Genomic DNA, 20,476 nt, shown 5'->3' on the forward strand with positions numbered 1-20,476 from the left:
AAGGGACCTATTTGTAAAAGTTGTAAAATGTGTAGTAAAAATATAATTTGAAGAAAAATGTGGGCTGCTATGAGCATGTGCGTGGGTCGGCTAGGCTTAGGTAACAAAGAAATTGAATGCATTTCATTTTACGAGCCAGGGACAAAAATGTAAATATGTCAAAGTTTAGGGGCAAAATTGTAAATTTTTCATAGTATGATTTTTGGACTGAATTGAGTAATGTGATAATTAAATAAGATAAATTTTCTATTATAGATCAATATAAACAAAGTTCAGACCTTGATCGGGGGGAAAACAAGGTTATTGACGATTAGATCCATTCCTACTATTTTTGTAACGAGGTAAGTTCGTGTGTAAATAATGAAACTTATATTATGTATTTAATATTTTGTTATTGCATGACTTGTACAATTATCATTATGGATTCATTCGGAAAAGATTCAATAAGGCAAAATTCCCGGTTGAACCTTAGGAATAGTTAGGATACAAATGTCATGACATTAGGGTTATGAGTTTACTTCTAAGACCATATCTGGGATATGACATCGTTATGAGATTTCGTATAAAACCATGTCTGGGACCTGGCATCGACATGAAAATCGTGTAAGACCATAGCTGGGCTATTGGCATCAATATGAGATCCCATGTAAGACCATATATGGGATATGGCATTGGTATGATTCTATGTGTATGTGATTCTCAATTATCCTTTAGTATTCCAAGTGGTTCAACTGGTGATTTAAAGATTATGTCAAAGATGTGAAAGGTTATGATTATGTTATGAAGTGGTACAGGTACGTACACAAAACTCATAAAAAATTATCTCGGTTTAAGATGCACTATTGGTAAGGATGCAAATGAGTAAGATATGTTTATGATCACTTGACGATTTTGTGCTAATTTACATTATGTTATGTGTAGGTTATTGTATGTTTAAAGTTGATTATTATTTACATGCTAACTTACTAAGCTTAAAGCTTACCCCATTCTGTTTCATTTCTTATAATGTCATCAAGCCAGCTTGGGGATCAAAGACGGTCGGTGATCCACTCACACTATCAAATTATCGTATTGGGTACTTATTATTACATTATTTTAAGTTATGGCATGTATAGGGACTTGGTCTTTTTGTGATATGTGTCATTTTTTATTTGGCCAAATGTGTTGGCTTGTAATGGTATTTGATTCATTTTGTAAATGATCATTTGGTATTGGCTAATATTGGTTAAGTATTTATACATATAGTTATGCCTTTCATGGATAGAGTTATTGTATGGTTTGTGATGATAATTATGAATATTGTATGTGATAGAAAATAACATGTAATTGATGTGTAGATGCCTTGGTTGTGGCTGAATTGGTTGTGTGTATATGCTTAGATTGGTGTTGTTTGATGTTGTGTGGGTTGGTGCAAGTAAGGGTGGCAAAAAGGCTTGGTAAATAGCCTTATTTTTTGTCCACACGGGTAGACACACGGGATTGTGTCTAGGCTGTGTGTGACACACGACTTGCCTTATGGGTGTGTAATCCAGTCGTGTGTCCCCTGTATTTTGAATATTAGCTTCAAGTTGGCCATACGGGTAGAGACATGGTTGTGTGTCTCAGTCGTGTGAATGACACGGCCCAGGGACATGGGCGTGTGAAGTTTACACCTATTTTAGGAACAATTATGAAAATTAAATCGCCCACACGGCCTAGCACACGGGCATGTGCCTTGGCCATGTGACCTTAATTTGTTGATGACATCATAAACAGAGAGTTACACGGGTTAAGGACACGAGCGTGTGTGACCACATGTCCTACCCACACAGGCGTGTCCCAAACCACACGGACGTGTGAACCCTATTTTTATGAAAAAATTTCTAAGTGTTTGGGGAGTTTTCAAGTTCTCAATTGAGTCCCAAACCGCTCCCAATGTATGTTTTGGGCGTCGTAGACTTGTCTAAGGGACGATATGAATGTATGTGAAAAGTTTTAAATTTGAACGAAAATTTACGTCTCTGTTCTGCGTGATTGCTTGTGTATAAGTCAGGTAATGCCTCGTACCCTATTCCAGCGTCGAATACGGGTAAAGGGTGTTACCATTTTAAATAATAAATGTGACCAATAAATATTTAAATATATAATATTATATATATATAATAAATTTTAATAAGAAAGTAATTACATACACTATATAAATATTATATAAAATACATTATAATGGTTAAAATTGTCATTTATTCTTAAAAGCATTTTTATCAAAAACAAAAATTAAAAAAAACTATTTTTACTTCTAGGTTGAAAAATCTTCTGATCTAAAAAATTGTCTGTTTAGTATTGTTTCTAACTTCAAAAGTACTTTGAACCCCAAAGCATTAATCACATTATTGTTAAGATTTCTCACTCTTATAATTTATCCCATATATAAGAGTTGGCCTCCGCCTGCCCTTAATTTTATCTGCCATCAAAAACTAGAGATTATGAGGAATTATATATATAGCGATTTAAAGGGGAAAAAGGACGAAAAAGTAATATTTGCCGCCGCAAAATCAGAGAAACCCAGCTGTAAGCTGCCAGCTTTACTCGTTTTCTAATTCGTTGCGGTTGTTTGTTATCGTCAAACCTTTGTTTTGTTTTGTTTTTTGAAGTTCCTTGGTCGGCATAGTTTTTGCTAACCACGTCTTCTCACACCCAAATTTTATGTATATTAGAGAACTCTATTTTCTATAAAAACTTAATTATTTATTAAGGATTAAAAAGGATGATCCCTAAATATTATTTCTTAAAACTAATGCAGTTGTTGTACAACATGCAAAAATAAATAAAGTAAAATAGTTTGGACATTCTTTATTTTAATTATATATAGCTGGTGGTGGACAAAATGAGAGCATGGCAATAATGAACAACTTTACAGGCTAGCAAGAATATAGTAAGAATAAATTTGTAATACATCTAAAATCATAAATATATTGAAGGGAAAATGCTAATCAATTTTAAATAGTTGGATGACATCATAAAATGAAGAGTAGCCGTGTGTATGGGTCAGATTGGATTTAGGCTAGGCTCAACTAAAAATTTAGGCTAAAAAATAGGTTTAAAATTTTGTTCAAAGTTGACCCGAATAAAAATGTTAAAATTTGGATCCAAATGACCGCCAATATTAATTTTTATATAATTTTAAAATATATATAATACATTAAAATACTAAAAATATTAAAATAAATATTTCTCAACTAATTTAAATTAATTTTATAAAATATGTATACTTAAATAACATTAATATAGATGCAACTTAACAAGTAAATGACTCTAAAATAATAACTAACAATAAAATAAATTTGATACAATATCCAAATAATAACAATAAAATAATAGCAATATAATAATAAAATATAATAAAATAGATAGAAAATAATAAGAAAATAATATTAAAAATAAAAAGAAAATAAATTTTTGTTGTTCTTTAATGAATTCGGATCAGACAGTGATAAAAATATTTTACCTAAAAATAAATTTTATTTTTTATTTAAATTTATTTTTAAACTTATATTTCTTTAGGTCAACTATGAACAGGTGTAATGAATAGTACGTGATATCTTAAAATCCACATCAATAAGAATAAAAGAATAATGGGGTAGTTGTTGAAATACAAATCATAAGATTCCAAAGCCAACTGTATCCCCTTTCCTTCCATTTTGGCTCACCGCGAATCTCTCTCTTAATACCCTTTTTTTTTATTAACTCATCCTTTCTCTCTCTCTCTCTCTCACAAAATGCATATCCTTCCTTTTCTTTCAACATCATCATAATCACATCTCTGTTCTACTCCTATCAATCTAATCACGAGCCGACGCCTGGCTTTTTCACTAATGGCCGCTGGAGTCGTCTCCGACGCTTCTGCCGCGTTCTTGCTCAGCCTTGTCCACGATATTGTCCTCGGGAATGTGGCTGCCGGGATGTTTAAAAAGGATTGCACGGATCTGGTAAGGAGGATAGCTCTATTCACGCATTTGCTTGAGGAAATCAGGGATTTTGCAGCGTCTGATCATCCTCACGCTTCCTCCTCCTCTTCCTCTTCCTCTTCATGGTCGGCTGATCTCGCCGTTGCTCTGCAGGCTGCAAAGCGTCTTTTGTCCGCCGCCTCCGCTCACCATTCCGTTAATTCCCCTGTAAAGCCCCATCTCCTCTTCTTATATATCTAAAAGAACATTAAGTGCTAGTATATGATTCGATTAATACGTCTTTTAATGTTGATAATTGGCTTTGCCAAGTCCCGCAAATATGTTTCATTTTGGTTTTAACTGACAGGCTCAGTTGTGTTGCAAAATTGACAGAATTTGTCGACTTGTTTCTTCCTCGGATAATGTTCCACATTCTAATTACTGGCTCAGTTTGCATTAACTGACATTGATTTGCTCCATTTCGAAAAAAGTATGCATATAGAAATAACTTTTGGGCTAAAAATTTTCGAGTTAAGCTCCATTTCGGAAAAAGTATGCATTAACTGACATCGATTTTGTGTGAAGTTTTTAGGATCATTTACCTCTATATATGTGTTGAATATAGGTGTTAGATAGAGTATTTTAAGAGAAATAAGGGTTTGAATAACATAATCTATCCGAGTGCTAAGTCTATTTCTTGATTTTATTAATATGAACTTCTCCGCAATATTGTCGATTGCTAGTTTTTGTCTCACTAATTGTCACAATTCCAATTAACTAATTGAATTGCGCATCATGAAAAATGAAGAAGAAATTATGTCTTTTTTTTTTTAAATTTAGAGGTTTTTTTTTTTTTTTTTGTTGTTACCAGAGTGACTGTTGCTGGGATTTTATTGTGGTTATATGTATTTGTTCTTAATATGTTATGTTATAGGTACGTCTCTGAAATTTGCTATATCTTAATTTAAGGATGGAGCTGCCAAAAGGATCTCTTTCCAATTTCAATGTGTTACATGGAAGTTGGAGAAAAGTTTAGCCAAAATTCCATTTGATCAGTTTCAAATCTCAGAGGAGGTTCAGGAACAGGTTTAGCTCCAAAATTTATAATGTGCTCTTAATTTCTTTTTCTACATTGACTTTGCCTTTTTAACGCCAACTTCCATTTCTTTTTTCAGGTCGCATTGGTGAGAGCACAATTGAGAAGAGCGACTGAAAGATATGGATCTTTGAATTCAAGAAAAGTTTCGAATGCCATTTCCCAGCTACCGGAAAAAGAGCGCAGCAATACCAACCATGAAATTTCAGCGAAGCTGGATAGCATTCCAGAAAGTTGTACTACTCTAAGACATGCTGCTGATAAGGCAACTAAGATATTGGAAAGGATGAATAGCTCTTCAATTCCTTCTGTGGTCTGCCTATCAAATGAGGTTGATTCCAAAGGGCAAGACTATCTGGCTGCTAAGGGTGCTGAACAAACCAAGAAACCCGATACACTAGTAATACCTGTTGATTTTCTATGCCCTATATCTTTGGAACTAATGAGGGATCCAGTGATTGTGGCTACAGGACAGGTATAGTTGTGCCTGAGACGACTACTTATCATTTCGATTTTCATTTTTCTGTGATCAGCTTTTGCCTTCTGCCCTTCCTTTTTGCCCTGCGTTCTGATCGATCATTGTTTTGACTCTACAGACATATGAGAGATCTTACATACAGAGATGGATAGATTGTGGCAATGTAACGTGTCCAAAAACTCAGCAGAAGCTGGAGAATTTAACTCTAACCCCAAACTATGTTCTTAGAAGTGTAATAAATCAATGGTGTGCTAAACATAACATTGAGCAGCCAAGCGGATTAGCAAATGGTAGGCTCAAAAAGAGCGATGGGTCTTTCTGTGATGTTAGTGGCGACATGGCAGCCATCCAGGAACTGGTCTCTAAGCTGTCGAGCCGGTGCTTAGAGGAACGTAGGGCAGCTGTGGCTGAAATCCGATCACTATCAAAAAGAAGCACAGATAACAGGATACTAATAGCAGACACAGGAGCGATACCTGTTCTGGTCAACCTTTTAACAACAGATGATGCATCAATACAAGAACATGCAGTAACTTCTATTCTTAACCTTTCCATATTCGAAAATAACAAGTCTCTCATAATGCTTGCTGGTGCCGTTCCTTCCATTGTCCAAGTCCTCCGTGCAGGAAGCATGGAAGCAAGAGAGAATGCAGCGGCTACCCTTTTTAGTTTATCACTTGCAGATGAGAACAAAATAATAATCGGTTCATCAGGGGCAATACCAGCCTTGGTAGATTTGTTACAAAATGGAAGCAATCGAGGGAAGAAAGATGCCGCAACTGCTCTATTCAATCTATGCATTTATCAGGGGAACAAGGGCCGTGCTGTCAGAGCCGGAATTATTACAGCACTGCTGAAGATGCTTACGGATTCAAGAAACTGCATGGTCGATGAGGCTTTGACAATACTGTCAATCCTGGCTAGCAACCATGATGCTAAGGCAGCTATAGTAAAGGCTAGCACCATACCTGTTTTGATCGATCTTCTGAGAACAGGTTTACCTAGAAACAAAGAAAATGCAGCTGCCATTTTACTTTGTTTGTGTAAGAGAGATGCTGAGAATCTGGCATGCATTAGTAGGCTTGGTGCTGCCGTACCATTGACGGAGCTCACCAAGGGTGGCACAGAAAGGGCCAAGCGGAAGGCTACTTCATTGTTGGAGCATCTTCGAAAATTACAGCAGCTTTGACCCTTTTTTGGTTGTTAAGCAGAGAGTTCAGTTTGTTAAAAGTTTTTTTTTTTCTTTTAACAGTAATTGTTTGACAAAACTGGCATAATTCTATTCCTTTCAGTCATGAGAATTGAGGAGACGAGCATGAGATACAAAGCCATTCTCATTGCTCTCTAAGTATTCATTTCTTTTATTGATGAGTGTGTAAAAAGTTCATTTGATTTCAATAATGATTAACTTAAAGAATAATTTTTTTTTAGTATTTTGTCATTTTTTAATTTAGCAAGTATTTTCTGAGTAAATTTATTATCACAGTGAAAAGTTTAGATATTTTGCTTAATACATGAAATTTAGAACCTTTTTTGTTTTAACTTTAAAAAGGTTGTGTTGATTGATGAAAGTTTATTATCGCACACTCGAATTACATTTGGCAAAAGCACAATAAACGAAACACTAATTTGTATGCAATAATTTTTTTTATAGATATTTACTTAAAAGCCCTAAGTAATGGAAATTGTGAGCTTGGACTGGTAGCTAAGCCATCGGCATTTATTCTCCAATCCTTATTCTTGATAGGAGAATTTAAGAATTTGTTTGCTTCTAAAAATTAAAATTTAAAAATATAATTTCTTTCTAATAATTAAAATGCTTAATGCATAAGTTTAACATTTTCTAATGCGGTACTTGTTTTATTTTTTGTCTATTGTAGTACATGTATTTGATAAAAGGTTATATATTTTGGTATCTAACAATAACATTGTTAATTTTTAGTGTTTAATTTAATGAAATTTTATAATTAGCTAATAACATTAACAATTAACTTTCATCAAATCAACCTTAAAATCGAATTAAATCACATCTATCCGTATTTGATAAAATAAACACAAAATTAAATAAATTCACAATTAACACTAAAATTACTCTATTAGCAACATCATGAAAAATTCAAACTTGATACTATTAGCAATCAACTTTTATAAAATCAGTCCTAAAACTCAAATCAAATACTAAAAAGTTAAAATTGTTACCTTTGGACACCAAAATATATAATTTTTTCAAATATAATACTAGATTAGACCGAAAAATAATACAAGTACCACATTAGAAAAACAAAGTGTTAAACTTAAGTATCAAATGATATATTAAACCTAATTAAAAATATCAAAACATGTTGTGGTTTGAGACATTATTTCTATTTCAATAATAAAAAGACTTGAATTTAAAGACACATGTTTTTACTCCAATAATTTTAAAATAAAAAATTTTCTTTCGAAGAAATTTGATTTAAAAAAATTTATATGATTTGATGTGAATTTTTAGAATAAAATAAGTAATGTGATTGAAAATTTTATAATCCCATAAAACAACTCAAATAAATCTAATATCACTTGAGCTAGGATAGGCTTTTAAGGAAATAATTTTCATAAGCAAAGCTATTCCTAAATCACCAATTGGACCAACTCCTTTTACATATGTTTTTCCTAGGGGCATTTTAGCAAAATATATAATATTCTAGAAGAAATTTACCTATGCCAAAAAATGGACTAAATTTTGATTGGTTGTAGAACTTGACCATGCCCATGAATATTGGGTATAGAAGCAAACAAAAAAGATTTCATATATTTTAGATCATGAATAAAAGGCAACCCAAAACTTACCAATCATAAAGCTCTAATTTCAACATAACATAAGGTCGAAATTTAATAAATAAATAAAAAAAAAAAGGGAAAGAAAATATGAGAGAGGAGTGTAATGCATAGAAAAGAAGTGAGTTCCAAGTTGATGAGCCGACTGTCAAATTGGACCCTTGGTTTGTGTCCTTGAAAAATAATTAAAAAAGAAGAAGCTGTCTTTCACTTGATGAGACAAATCAATATTTTGTAGCTGTCGTTTTAATACCTCGTAAGGTGGACTAAACTACTTTTCTAAACTTTATTCCGATTGTCGTGATGGAATTCATTAATTATTTAAAATTATCACATTTATTGGTTTAAATAGTGAAGTTGATGTATAGATTTGTAAAGTTTGAATTGATTTTTAATAAATTTATTAAATAATTTTTTTAAATTTATCAAACACGAATTTTAATTTCCTCACAAATCAGGGGAAATCGAATACAAATTATCTTCATTTCGTGGTTGGGTTGGCCGTAAATTCCAAACCTACGTTTTTAGTGTTTGGTAAATTTGTAAACCCTGAAAATGGAGCTCGTTATAGGACTTAATAGTTTAAAAAACACCAAAATTGGAAAGCGATATCTTACGTACTTAAATTTTTTTTTTTTTTTTTTGTCTTCATATTTTGCATTGTCAAACATAAATTACGGCCATTCTTTTTCAAAACCTTTGCCCTCATTGTTGACTAGTGATCCCCTTATAAACCCTTTATCAACCAACCAAACCCAGTTTGTGCCCTTTAATAGTTGAAAATGGGGAATAGCCTGGCAGGGAAAAAGACGACCAAGGTGATGAAAATAAACGGGGAAACATTGAAGCTAAAGACGCCGGTGAGAGCTGAAGATGTGGTGAAGGATTATCCAGGGCATGTGTTGCTTGAATCCGAAGCTGTTAAACATTTCGGTGTTCGAGCGAAGCCATTAGAGGCACATCACAAATTGGAGCCTAAGAGGCTTTACTTCTTGGTAGTGTTGCCCGAAGGTCCCAAGGAGAGGGTTCCAAGGAGGGTTCGGTCGGGTGTGAACATGAGTGCTAAAGACAGGCTGGAGAGCTTGATGTTGTCGAGGAGATCGGTATCGGACCTCACGCTGATGAAAGGGGAAAGCACGGGGGCCGAGAAAGGTGAAAGTAGGGCAATGAGGGTGAGGTTGAGGGTGCCCAAGGCGGAGGTGGAGAGGTTGATGAAAGATAGTGAAAACGAAGAAGAGGTAGCTGAGAAAATCATGCAGCTTTGCACGGCCAATGGGGGGAACAACCCACGTGAAGGTGTGGTGAAGGGGAAACAACAAGTGAGTTGGGAGGGTAGCCATGGAAGCACCGGAGAAGGTTTCAAGGCACGTGAGGTTAGTTCATTCCCATATACAGTGAACCTGTTTTCATGGCACGCACTTTATTTATTTATTTACAAAGTGTTAATTAGAATATAGTTATTGGAGTTGACATTTATTGCTTATCTCTTTAGTTGCATAGTGTGAACGATATGACCTATGGAAAATGGTGTTTTCAGAAAATATAAAACAAGTTGTTTCGGTTATTAATTTAAAGTATTTTTGTAAGATCAACATTGAATTGATATTATTTATTGAATCAAATAACACAATATTATATTTAAAATATAATATTATTTGTGATTGAAAAAGATATTGGACCTTTATTTTTCTTTACTGCAAGGAAGAAAATTAATTTTGACTAGATTTACTTTCAACTCTTTTCTAAACATGCATGCACGTCTTTTCATATATTTTAAAGAATGTAGATTTATTTTTGGTGTTGCAGAAACGGGTGAGTTTCGTGGCAGTGAAGGAAGGAGGTGGGAGCCAAATAGAAGTAGGTTCGGGAGCAGAGAGAAATCAAATAAATTAATGAGGCCATGGAAGATTGAAGATATCCTCTCTGAGCTCGCCCTATATGCTGCTGCATTTTGTGTACATACGTAGCAACAAATGTAGGGGAATGTTAGTTTTATAAGAGCTAAGAGTTAGAGATGAAATGAAAAAACATTTTGGTTTCCCATTATTTTATTTGTCAAAATTTATGCTCCAAAATAAATAACGAGACGCAATTTGATTTAAAGAATTTTATTATCACAGAGAATAATTTTTTTTGAGTACAATTCAATGTATAACAAGAAGATTACCCTTTATTTGCTTTGTTTTTTTTCAAAATTGAAACAATGAGTTAATTTTCGGATAAATAATAACAAAAGTATTACGTCGTTAATGATAGCCATGAGTGATCCTCTATCTTCAAGGAACTTGGTGGTCGGGAAGAGCATTACGGGTTCGAATAGTGGCGTTGGTCGTGCAACTAAGAAGGTTAGAATCAAGAGGACAGAAGCACCACTGGACACAGATGATCCGACAATGGATGTGAATGGTCAGAAGGTTGAAGCACTACAGGAAAATAGGGCTTTAGCGGCGTTTTTAGTGGCGTTTTATCAAAAAACGCCACAAAAATTGTAAAACACAGAGCAATAGCGGCGTTTTTGTGAAAAACGCCGCTAAAGACAGAGCATTAGCGGCGCTTTTGGAAAAACGCCGCTAAAGACCAGAGCATTAGCGGCGCTTATGGAAAAACGCCGCTACAGACCAGAGCATTAGCGGCGCTTTTGGCAAAACGCCGCTACAGACCAGAGCATTAGCGGCGCTTTTGGCAAAACGCCGCTAAAGACCAGAGCATTAGCGGCGCTTTTGGAAAAACGCCGCTAAAGCCCAGAGCATTAGCGGCGCTTTTGGAAAAACGCCGCTAAAAGTCACATAACCGCTAAACCTCAAAAAAACCATAAACACTAATCTATAACCCCTAAAATAATAATTATTAAAATTTATGGTTATACAATATATTAAATATTTTCTTCTATAATCGTAAAAGAGATAGTATTGAATTTAAAATATTGAATTAATTATCATTATAGTTTATGGTTTATGATTTAAGATATATGATTTAGGGTTTAAGGTTTATGAGTTAACTATGGTTTAAGATATATGGTTTAGGGTTTAAGGTTTAGGAGTTAACTAGTATTTGAAGGTTTATGATGAATTATGGGTTTAGGGATTATGGTTTAAGGGTTAGGGTTAGAGTTTAAGGTGTAAGGGTTTGGGGTTAAGGGTTTAGACTTTAGTGTTTATGGGATAGGGGTTAAGAGATTTAGGGTTTGTAACACCCCGTACCTGAGACCGTTGCCAGAGTCGAACACAAGGTGTTAACGGACTTAATTCATTAATTAAACAACTCATACAATTCATTTTAAAATTTCAGACAAGTGGCTAACTGCATCACATCGCTTTAAAAATCATATCTCTAGTTACGAAACTCAAATCCAATTCCGTAAATTTTTCCTGAAACTAGACTCATATATATATCTACTAATTTTTTCTAGAATTTTGGTTGGGCCAATTAGTACAGTTTATTACTTAAAGTCTCCCTGTTTCAGGGTTCAACTACTCTGACCTCAGTGTATTACGAATCAGATATCTCCTGTACAGAGCTTCAATGACTATGCCGTTTATCTCTAATAAAACTAGACTCAATAAGGAATCTGTACATATAAAGCATGACTTCTAATTATCTTTGTAAAATTTATGGTGAATTTCAAATTCAGAACAGGGGATCCAGAAATCGCTCTGGCCCTGTTCCACAAAAATTTAAACATCTCATAAAATATAGCTCATATACCTGTTTCGCTTATTCCATATGAAAATAGACTCATTAAGCTTCGATTCCATAACTTATTCATTATTTAATTCCATTTCTACTATTTTTAGTGATTTTTCAAACTCACATCACTGCTGCTGTCTGAATCTATTTTATGGTAAATTTTACCTATTTCATGGTTTCCATGGATTAGCTAGCAATTTGACATACATAATACCAAATATGATCATGATTAGCCATTCCAATGGCTAATCATTACCAAGCATTTCTATTTCCATACCACTCAATAACCATATCATAAGACCATATATACAAAATGATTATAATGCTATACATGCCATACTCAAAATATACAAGCCATTATGCCAAGATGGTATACGGATAGTGTGAGCGTGCCTCCGACCGTTTCTGATTTCCGAGCTAGCTTGTCAACACAATACGTCCCTTTCATCTTGAGTATTCCTCCATTTGAGTAGAACTTTACCCGTTGAACACATCGGAATATAATTCGGATACATGGAAAGTTTGCACATAAGTGCCACATATGTAGCCAAGCTACCATGTAACCCGCCCATAAGTGAACTCGGACTCAACTCAACGAGCTCGGGCGTTCGCATCCATAAGTGAACTCGGACTCAACTCAACGAGTTCGGATGCCTAGTTACATCTCACGAACTCGGACTCAACTCAACGAGTTCGGACGCTCGCATCCATAAGTGAACTCGGACTCAACTCAACGAGTTCGGATGCCCAAATATCCCAAAGTGACATGTCACTTGTATCCTAATCCATTCCTGAGGTTCAACGGACCTTTTTCCCAATCATGTGTCTCAACCATCTTCTACGGAATGCCGATACGATACTCGGTAGTATTTCACATTTTCCAAGTATATCACATAATTTGACATATTATCAAACAATTATCACAAGTATAATATTTCATAATAATTATCATATCATTTAAAAACATTAAAACATTTAAAATAATAACTATGTTACCAACATTTACATATGAACTTACCTCGTATGCTGAAAATGGCTATTTTACCATTTCGTCCACAACTTGGTATTTTCCCCATTTTAGCCCAATTTCAGTTTTCCTTGCTCTATCATTTAAAATATAGTCTAATTAGGACTCACATTATTCAAATTGACCCAAAATCATATTTTGGAAAAATTACAATTTTGCCCCTAAACTTTTGCATATTTACACTTTTGCCCCAAAGCTCGTAAATTAAACTTCAGCCTATTTTCTTATGTTTTATGACATGCTGATCATTTTTCCCTTCTATGGCAACATCAAATTCTCACTCTAACATGTACTTATGACTATTAGGTATTTTTACCGATTAAGCCCTTTTGCTCGTTTTCACTTAAAACCGAGTAGCACAAGTTGTCTAACATAATTTAAAACTTCATATTCTATCATAAAACACCAAAATACACAAATTTCACCTATGGGTATTTTTCCAAATATAAACCCTAGGTTAAATTATTGCTAGCATAAGCTAAATCGAGCTATCGGGACTCCAAAAACGTAAAAATCATTAAAAACGAGGCTAGAACGAACTTACAATCGAACTTGGAAGCTTGAAAAACCCTAGCCATGGTTTCTCCTTGCTATATTCGGCCATGGGGTTGAAGATGAGCAAAATTGGCTTTTAATTTTGTATTTTAATTCATTTTACCCCTAAATGACCAAAATGCCCTTACTACTAAACTTTCCAAAAATTCCATCCATGTCCAATTTTTGTCCATAGACTTAGAAATTGGTAAAATTACTCTTTAAGGACCTCTAATTAATAATCTAATTCAATTTTATGCAAAATACTTCTAGAACACAAGTTTTGCAATTTATTCAATTTAGTCCCAAATTTCAAATTAAGCACTTTATGCATAAAATTTCTTCACGAAATTTTCACACAATCATGCAATCATATCATAGACCTTAAAATAATCATAAAATAATTATTTATATCTCGGATTTTGTGGTCACGAAACCACTATTCCGACTAGGCCCAAAATCGAGGATATTACAGGGTTTACATTAATTAGTATTTTTAATTTATATATTAAATAATTTCTTATATAATTGTAAAAGAGATCTATAATCTTAATTTGAATATATTAAACTTATGATTATAGTTTAAATTATTTAAGAGATAATAGATAAACTTTATATATATATTAAATGGTTTAAGATTTAATCTAAAAATATTTTGATATATTAAAATAATTCAATTCAAATTAATTCCTCTACACTTAATTTATTTAAGTGAAATTTAAACTTAAAATTTAGTCCTTATATTTTAATTTGATAGTTTTAGTCCTGTATTTTTCAAATCGATCAAATTTATCTTTTGTACTTTTCAAAATTTAAAATTTTAGTCATGATCACTCAAATGATAGCAATTATATATGTTTGGTTAAATTCTGCTATTAGTCTTGATATTGTGCGTAAAGTTGTAGGTTGAGTTCATGTTATCCAATTAGATCATTCTTGGTCCCTATACTTCTCGACTTTTGAAATTTTAATTTTGACACAAATGACAACCATTAAATCCAGAATCGGCTTTTTGTGAGTAATATGTTTGTTACATTAGATTTTAGAAATAGCAAAACTTAATGAATTTAATAGCTACCATTTAATTAATACTACAATTTCAAATTTTCAAAATTACAATGACTAAAAATAACAAAATTAAAGTAAAATGACTAAATCCACAACTTACATATAATTCAATGACTAATAGAAAAATAATAATAATTAAAAATATTTAACTTGTTTATATTTAAAAATTAATAAATATCAAATGAAAATAACATGTATATATTTATAAAAAAATTAAAACAATATCATTAGGTTTAAGTAAATTTACGTTAAGTATTTATAAATTTAATTGGAAATTTAACTTAAACGGGTCGTTTTCCTTTTGAAATGTTTTCTTTTCTCATGCCCGACACTAAAACCCTAATTTTTAAAGTCATTGAATATATATTAATAAAAAATATAATTGTTTAACTTAAACATGATTGTGCTTTAAGCATGATATTAATATATTTTATTTTTATTCAAGTCTCACTTCATTCAATATATGAGCCTAAAATTTTATCTAAGTATGCCCATATTAATAAAAGGCTTAACCTAAACCCAATTTAATATATATATTTATATTATTTTTAATTTAATATTTAATATCCTATATATGTAATTGTATTAAAATTTTATATGTAATTGTATTAGCATTTTTAATGTTGACATTGTAGTAATATATAATATTATTATAAATTTAATTTTATGTATTATAAATTTTATAATACATACGAATTACATAATATACAAAACATTATAAAATTATATTTTTACAGTTTGTGCATATAATATACGATGCAATTTTTAATCCATTTACATTTTATGCAAATTTTAATCCATTTACATAATATACGCCAGTAATATCCATTTACATTTTTCGCCAAAACCCTAGCATTTGCCTTAACACATTTTTATCGCCTCACACTCTCTGTTTTCACTTAGTTTCTGATTCTTCACTTTCATTACTTCAAACTCTCTCAGCGATGAGACCTCCAAGAGGTAAGTAACCAACGTCTCTTACGTTTCCTATCATTTTTAGTTACAGACTCCCGTTATGGCATTCCTAATGGTTTAATCATTTTTCAGGCCGTGGTGGTGGTGGGTTTAGGGGCAAAGGTGATGGTGGAAGAGGGAGAGGAAGAGGAGGTCGTGGAAGAGATGGTGATAGGAGGTGATGGCATTCCAAACCAATTGAAACTAGCAGCAATGGCCATCGATTTGAACGTCCGCCTGAGATTCGCCGATATGCCTCTCGCAATGCAAGAGCGAGCTATCCGGAGAGCCAGAGCTTTAGTCGACGCTAACAACCCAGGTATTACCAAACCTACGCAGGTCGCAATGTGCCTTAAGAAGGTAAACCTAAAATCTTGCTTCTTCAGTCACATTTTTGGATGTTGGGGGTTTTGAGTTTTTTTTTTCCTAAAAAAATGTTTTTTGGGTGATGCAGGAATTTGATGCGTTGTACGGACCGGCATGGCATTGCATAGTGGGGAAGAGTTTTGGGTCGTTTGTGACGCACGCCGACGGAGGATTCTTGTACTTCTCGATGGACAAGCTTTGTTTAAACTCCTGAAAAAGGGGTTATTTGCTCATCAGCAGGAAATCATGCCCAAGGGGTTGCATTGGCTGCCAGGAAGCTTGGTTGCAATGCTGTTATTGCTATGCCTGTTACAACTCCTGAAATTAAGGTATTTCTTTGTGAAGTTTCTCATATCAATTGTGCCGTCTGTAGGATATTTTAATTTGAATGGTGGGTTTCTCTTTTTGCAGTGGCAATCTGTTGAGAGGTTGGGTGCAACTGTTGTTCTCGTTGGAGATTCTTATGATGAGGCACAAGCATATGCTAAAAAGCGGGCTAAAGAGGAAAGTCGTACCTTTATACCCCCTTTTGATCATCCAGACATTATCATGGGACAAGGTACTATTGGAATGGAGATTGTGCGCCAAATGCAAGGCCCATTGCATACAATCTTTGTTCCCGTTGGTGGTGGTGGGCTCATAGCTGGCATTGCTGCTTATGTGAAGAGGGTTTCCCCAGAGGTATGTGGTTTCTTATTGTAAACATTACTATTGCATATTGTTGCGTGGGAGCTTGGAGTTCTTTCATTCTTTGTAGATGACAAGCACTTGCCACTTCATATATTCAGTTTCCTTCCTTTTTTATTACTTTCGAGCCTTAAATCATCATATATATTTCAAGACTTGAAATTTCAATTGGTTTTTGTTAAAGTTGGGAATTTAGTTTGTTGCTAATTGCTAGATAACTTGATCTGACCTTGGCAATTATGTTGACATATCATAATAGGCGTCCCTGGTCAGATACTTAAGATCTTCATAGAAGCTGACTTAGGAAAGTTTTCAATTGAATGTTACGTATTGATGACAATTTCACCTTATAGACATAGATGAATTAGAATAGTTTAAGACTTAGAAGCATGTCTCATTTTCCAGTCTTTAGAAATTAATAGGCGAGCAAGCTTATAATTGAGAAAGTAAAAACAGTATAGCTGGTTGTGTTGAAAATGAAGGTCTTACTTTTAATTTACTCTTAATTTCATATATTATTATTCTACTACGTACAATTACTTATTATTTATTTTTTTTATTGTAGAAAAACCACTAACCCATTGTTTATATTTAAAAGAACACTCTTGCAGGTTTTACAAAGCTATCATCCACATTGAGTAATTTAGAGATGCTTGACTTAAAATACAATTACTTGAATGATAGCATTCTGCTATCTCTGAGTGAGCTTTCATCTCTTCGATATTTAGATCTATCATACAATCGAATTGAAGGATCAAGTCATTCAAGAGGTAATTTAAATATGGTCCGGTTTTAGTTTTTATTTGTATTGTGGCGTTTGACAGTGGTTTTCAATTCTTTTTATCCCCTGTAATGTAACTCTGCTTTTGCTTTAGTAAAATTTTCATATAGTTGAGAAAGTAAAAACAGTTAACAAGTAATTTTAATATATATAAGGTTTCCAATGGATTTCAAGACTCACCAAATTGGAAACTCTTGTTTTAAGTGGGAATTCTTTGAAGAATAGTGTTCTTCTCCATATGAGAAATCTTTCATTCTTGAAGAATTTAAGATTGAGCGATAATCACTTGGAAGGAAGGGTGCTTCATATTCAAGGTAGACTGATTTTACCTGATTCTTTTTAATTACCAAGTTATGAGTTGAAATATGTAGTTAGTTATAAGTGCATTTCTAAATTAGTATCTGCCTCTGCTGTTTTGTCTTCTTTTTGGGCAATTATATTTCATTATGTTTTTACAACCACAAGGTTTCTAAATTCTGCAAACCTTCTTAAAATATTATGTCTCTCTTTTTTATTTTCATTTTCAATTTAGTTGGTAGTACGTAAATATTCCACCATTGTGGATGAGTTTATTTTTTTCGCAAAAACTCTTTTAATGCTATAATATATTAATTGATTTTATCTCACCTTTCATTATATTAAATAATTTTTGTTACCTAAAACCTCTTATACTGTAACACATGTAGCATACTTTTTGCAAACAAAAATATGTAAAGAATTGTTGTAATTTTTTTGAGCATATGCCACAGCCCACAAAACAGAATATAATGTTTTAAATTAGCTTCCATTGATTTTTTACACAAATTTGGAATTTTCCTTTACACCCTTTATTAATTTTACTTTGATTTGTTCAATATATAATTCAGATTGTCAGACTTGAAATTTGCCTCCAGAAACTATATGGAGAGCTTTGTACATTTCCTTTTCCATGGCCCCCATGTCTACTACGATTTCAACCATTCTATACCAAGAAGTATGCTACTTATAAGTTACTTTGATTTCTTTTTACTCATTCTACTTGCAAGGAAGAGAGCAAGTTGTACTTGTATGTAAGTTACCAAGCAGAAAGAGATCTAAATAATTAGTGGATGATAGAAATTTCATATGATCTTGAATTTGCTACTCGATAAGTGATCATTCTTTTTTGTTCGAGATTTGTTTTCTCTCAAAGTAATGATTATGTAATTCTCTTGATGTTGATTGGCTGCCTACTTTTATAGGATTATGAGTATGCAAGTTATAATCCTGTTGCCTTTGATATTGCAAATCACTTCTGTGAGATGGCTGCCGATTATACACAGATACACCCCATGTTATGGATTATAGTAAATATCCAGGTGAACCTTTTGGATCTCTTTTTTTTTTCTTTTGGATCTTTCTTTTGATTTTTTACCTGTCAGTTGTTAGCTACTTAAGGTTTAGGCGATAAAACAGGATTGTCAATGACTCAATTCTGCTTTAAGTTTACTATGCTTTTTAATATGTATTTATGATCTGAAATTTAAATAATTCATTTGGATGAACAACTTATTATAGTGCCTTAAATGCTGTCAAGAGGCATGCTTCTTTTCTTTTCTTTTTAATATTAAATTTTGTCTATTTATTCTGTCAGTTAGAGCATATTAAACAATATATATATATACATGCATATATGTGGTGTGTGTCCTTTCTATTAAATTCTTCGTTTATGTATTTGAACTTTGTTAAAACTTGAAATGCTTCAAAAATTATTGGTTTTAACTGTGAATTTTACCTTCATTTGTTTTTTTTTCTGTGTTTTAGTTGTAGAAATTAAAATATTTGAAAAAAAATTACTTATTCATCAATTTACATTTGAGATAACCTTCATTCTAAAACCATGGTTTTGAATATTTTTCAGCTTATTAAGAGAGTAAGATGGCATCCACTTTCACAGCCATGTCATCAGTTGGGTCATTCGTTGCATCTAATGGTTTGGCCATAAAATAATTTATGGTTTTGCTCAATCAAGTGACCGAGATTCCGTTTAACAATTTTCTTTATTGCTGGAACAAGTCTTAACCAAGATCAAGATCAAAGTACTTCACTAAGTTATATATGCAGGCATTGCAATACTTTGGCTTCATCTAAGCTTGAGCCAGCCCTCTGTTGTATATTGTTTCTTCTTCTTTTTTGATATTTTTCCTTTGATTAATGAGAGGTGATGATGATTTGGCATTATCTTTTCACCAGGATGAATTTTGTTTTTGTAATTGTAATACTTTGTGTGTATTTTTTTTTGTATTAAATTACATATTGAATCAATATTTATGTATTAAATTTAAATTCATTAATTTTTATATTTAGTTTTGAAGTTTAAATTTTAATGGAAAATTTAATTTAATTAATATTTTTTATTTATTCTTAAAAGTATATAGTTTAAAGTTCAAATTCCAAAAATTAAATATAATATAATTTTTTTTAAAAGGTCATGGTTTTTAGCGGCGTTTATAAAAAAGCGCCGCTAAAGGTTATAGTTTTTAGTGGCATTTTTGAGAAAAGCGTCGCTAAAGATCATGGTCTTTAGCAGCATTTGTGGGAAAAGCGCCGCTAAAGGTCATGGCCTTTAGCGGCGTTTGCAAAAAAGCGCCGCTAAATTTTGCGGCGCCTGCTATAGAGGCGTTTTTTGCGGCGCTTGTGAAAACGCCGCTAATAGTTTTAGTGGCGCTTAAAAGCGCCGCTAAAGGCCAAAAAAACGCCGCTAAAAGTCTGTTTTCCTGTAGTGAAGTTGTGAGAGTTAATAAGATTTATTATAAGTCTATATTGAAGGGGACTCCACCAGATGCCACTTCAAAGAATAGGATGGAGGAGGAATTTAATCTTCAGGAGGGGGTTGTGGTCACGGAATTGGTTGAGGGAATTCCGTTGATTACCTTTTTTGTTCATCGAGAGAAAGATGGCAAGGACCATCATTGTCAAACTCCTGGGCAAGAAGATTGGTTTTAATACTCCTCCTAATGAGGTGATTGTTAAAATTGAGTAACCTGAATTCTTGTTAAAATAAAATACGGTGGTAAAATAAAATGAAATTAAAATCCAT

The 20,476-nt window shown here is 33.0% G+C and overlaps 3 protein-coding genes across 7 annotated transcripts; all 3 read left to right on the forward strand.

Annotated features, from left to right (window-relative positions):
• Positions 1-3,616: 3,616 nt before the first annotated feature.
• LOC108462031 (U-box domain-containing protein 11-like) lies at positions 3,617-6,927 on the forward strand. The gene is made up of 4 exons (XM_017762038.2): positions 3,617-4,151; positions 4,893-5,009; positions 5,099-5,494; positions 5,616-6,927. Exons 1-4 carry the CDS (start codon positions 3,852-3,854, stop codon positions 6,684-6,686), a joined length of 1,884 nt encoding a protein of 627 aa, XP_017617527.1. The 5' UTR covers positions 3,617-3,851; the 3' UTR covers positions 6,687-6,927.
• A 2,094-nt stretch (positions 6,928-9,021) lies between these two features.
• Positions 9,022-10,431, forward strand: LOC108466773 (uncharacterized protein At1g66480). The gene is made up of 2 exons (XM_017767142.2): positions 9,022-9,687; positions 10,121-10,431. Exons 1-2 carry the CDS (start codon positions 9,097-9,099, stop codon positions 10,205-10,207), a joined length of 678 nt encoding a protein of 225 aa, XP_017622631.1. The 5' UTR covers positions 9,022-9,096; the 3' UTR covers positions 10,208-10,431.
• Positions 10,432-16,123: 5,692 nt separating this feature from the next.
• Positions 16,124-19,716, forward strand: LOC108466423 (threonine dehydratase biosynthetic, chloroplastic-like). Of its 5 annotated transcripts, none has more exons than XM_053024974.1 (7): positions 16,124-16,279; positions 16,362-16,631; positions 17,236-17,407; positions 17,574-17,732; positions 18,285-18,467; positions 18,639-18,755; positions 19,298-19,716. In XM_053024974.1, the coding sequence occupies exons 1-5, from the start codon at positions 16,253-16,255 to the stop codon at positions 18,296-18,298; spliced, it is 642 nt and encodes a 213-aa protein (XP_052880934.1). In that variant the 5' UTR covers positions 16,124-16,252; the 3' UTR covers positions 18,299-18,467; positions 18,639-18,755; positions 19,298-19,716. The 5 variants fall into 5 exon arrangements, with proteins under 5 accessions (XP_052880934.1, XP_052880933.1, XP_052880938.1 ...); XM_053024973.1 differs by having other exon boundaries at positions 18,285-18,391; XM_053024978.1 differs by having other exon boundaries at positions 17,623-17,732; positions 18,285-18,391.
• Positions 19,717-20,476: the final 760 nt, after the last annotated feature.

The sequence above is a fragment of the Gossypium arboreum genome, chromosome 2 (assembly GCF_025698485.1).
Source record: "Gossypium arboreum isolate Shixiya-1 chromosome 2, ASM2569848v2, whole genome shotgun sequence".
Lineage (NCBI taxonomy): Eukaryota > Viridiplantae > Streptophyta > Magnoliopsida > Malvales > Malvaceae > Gossypium > Gossypium arboreum.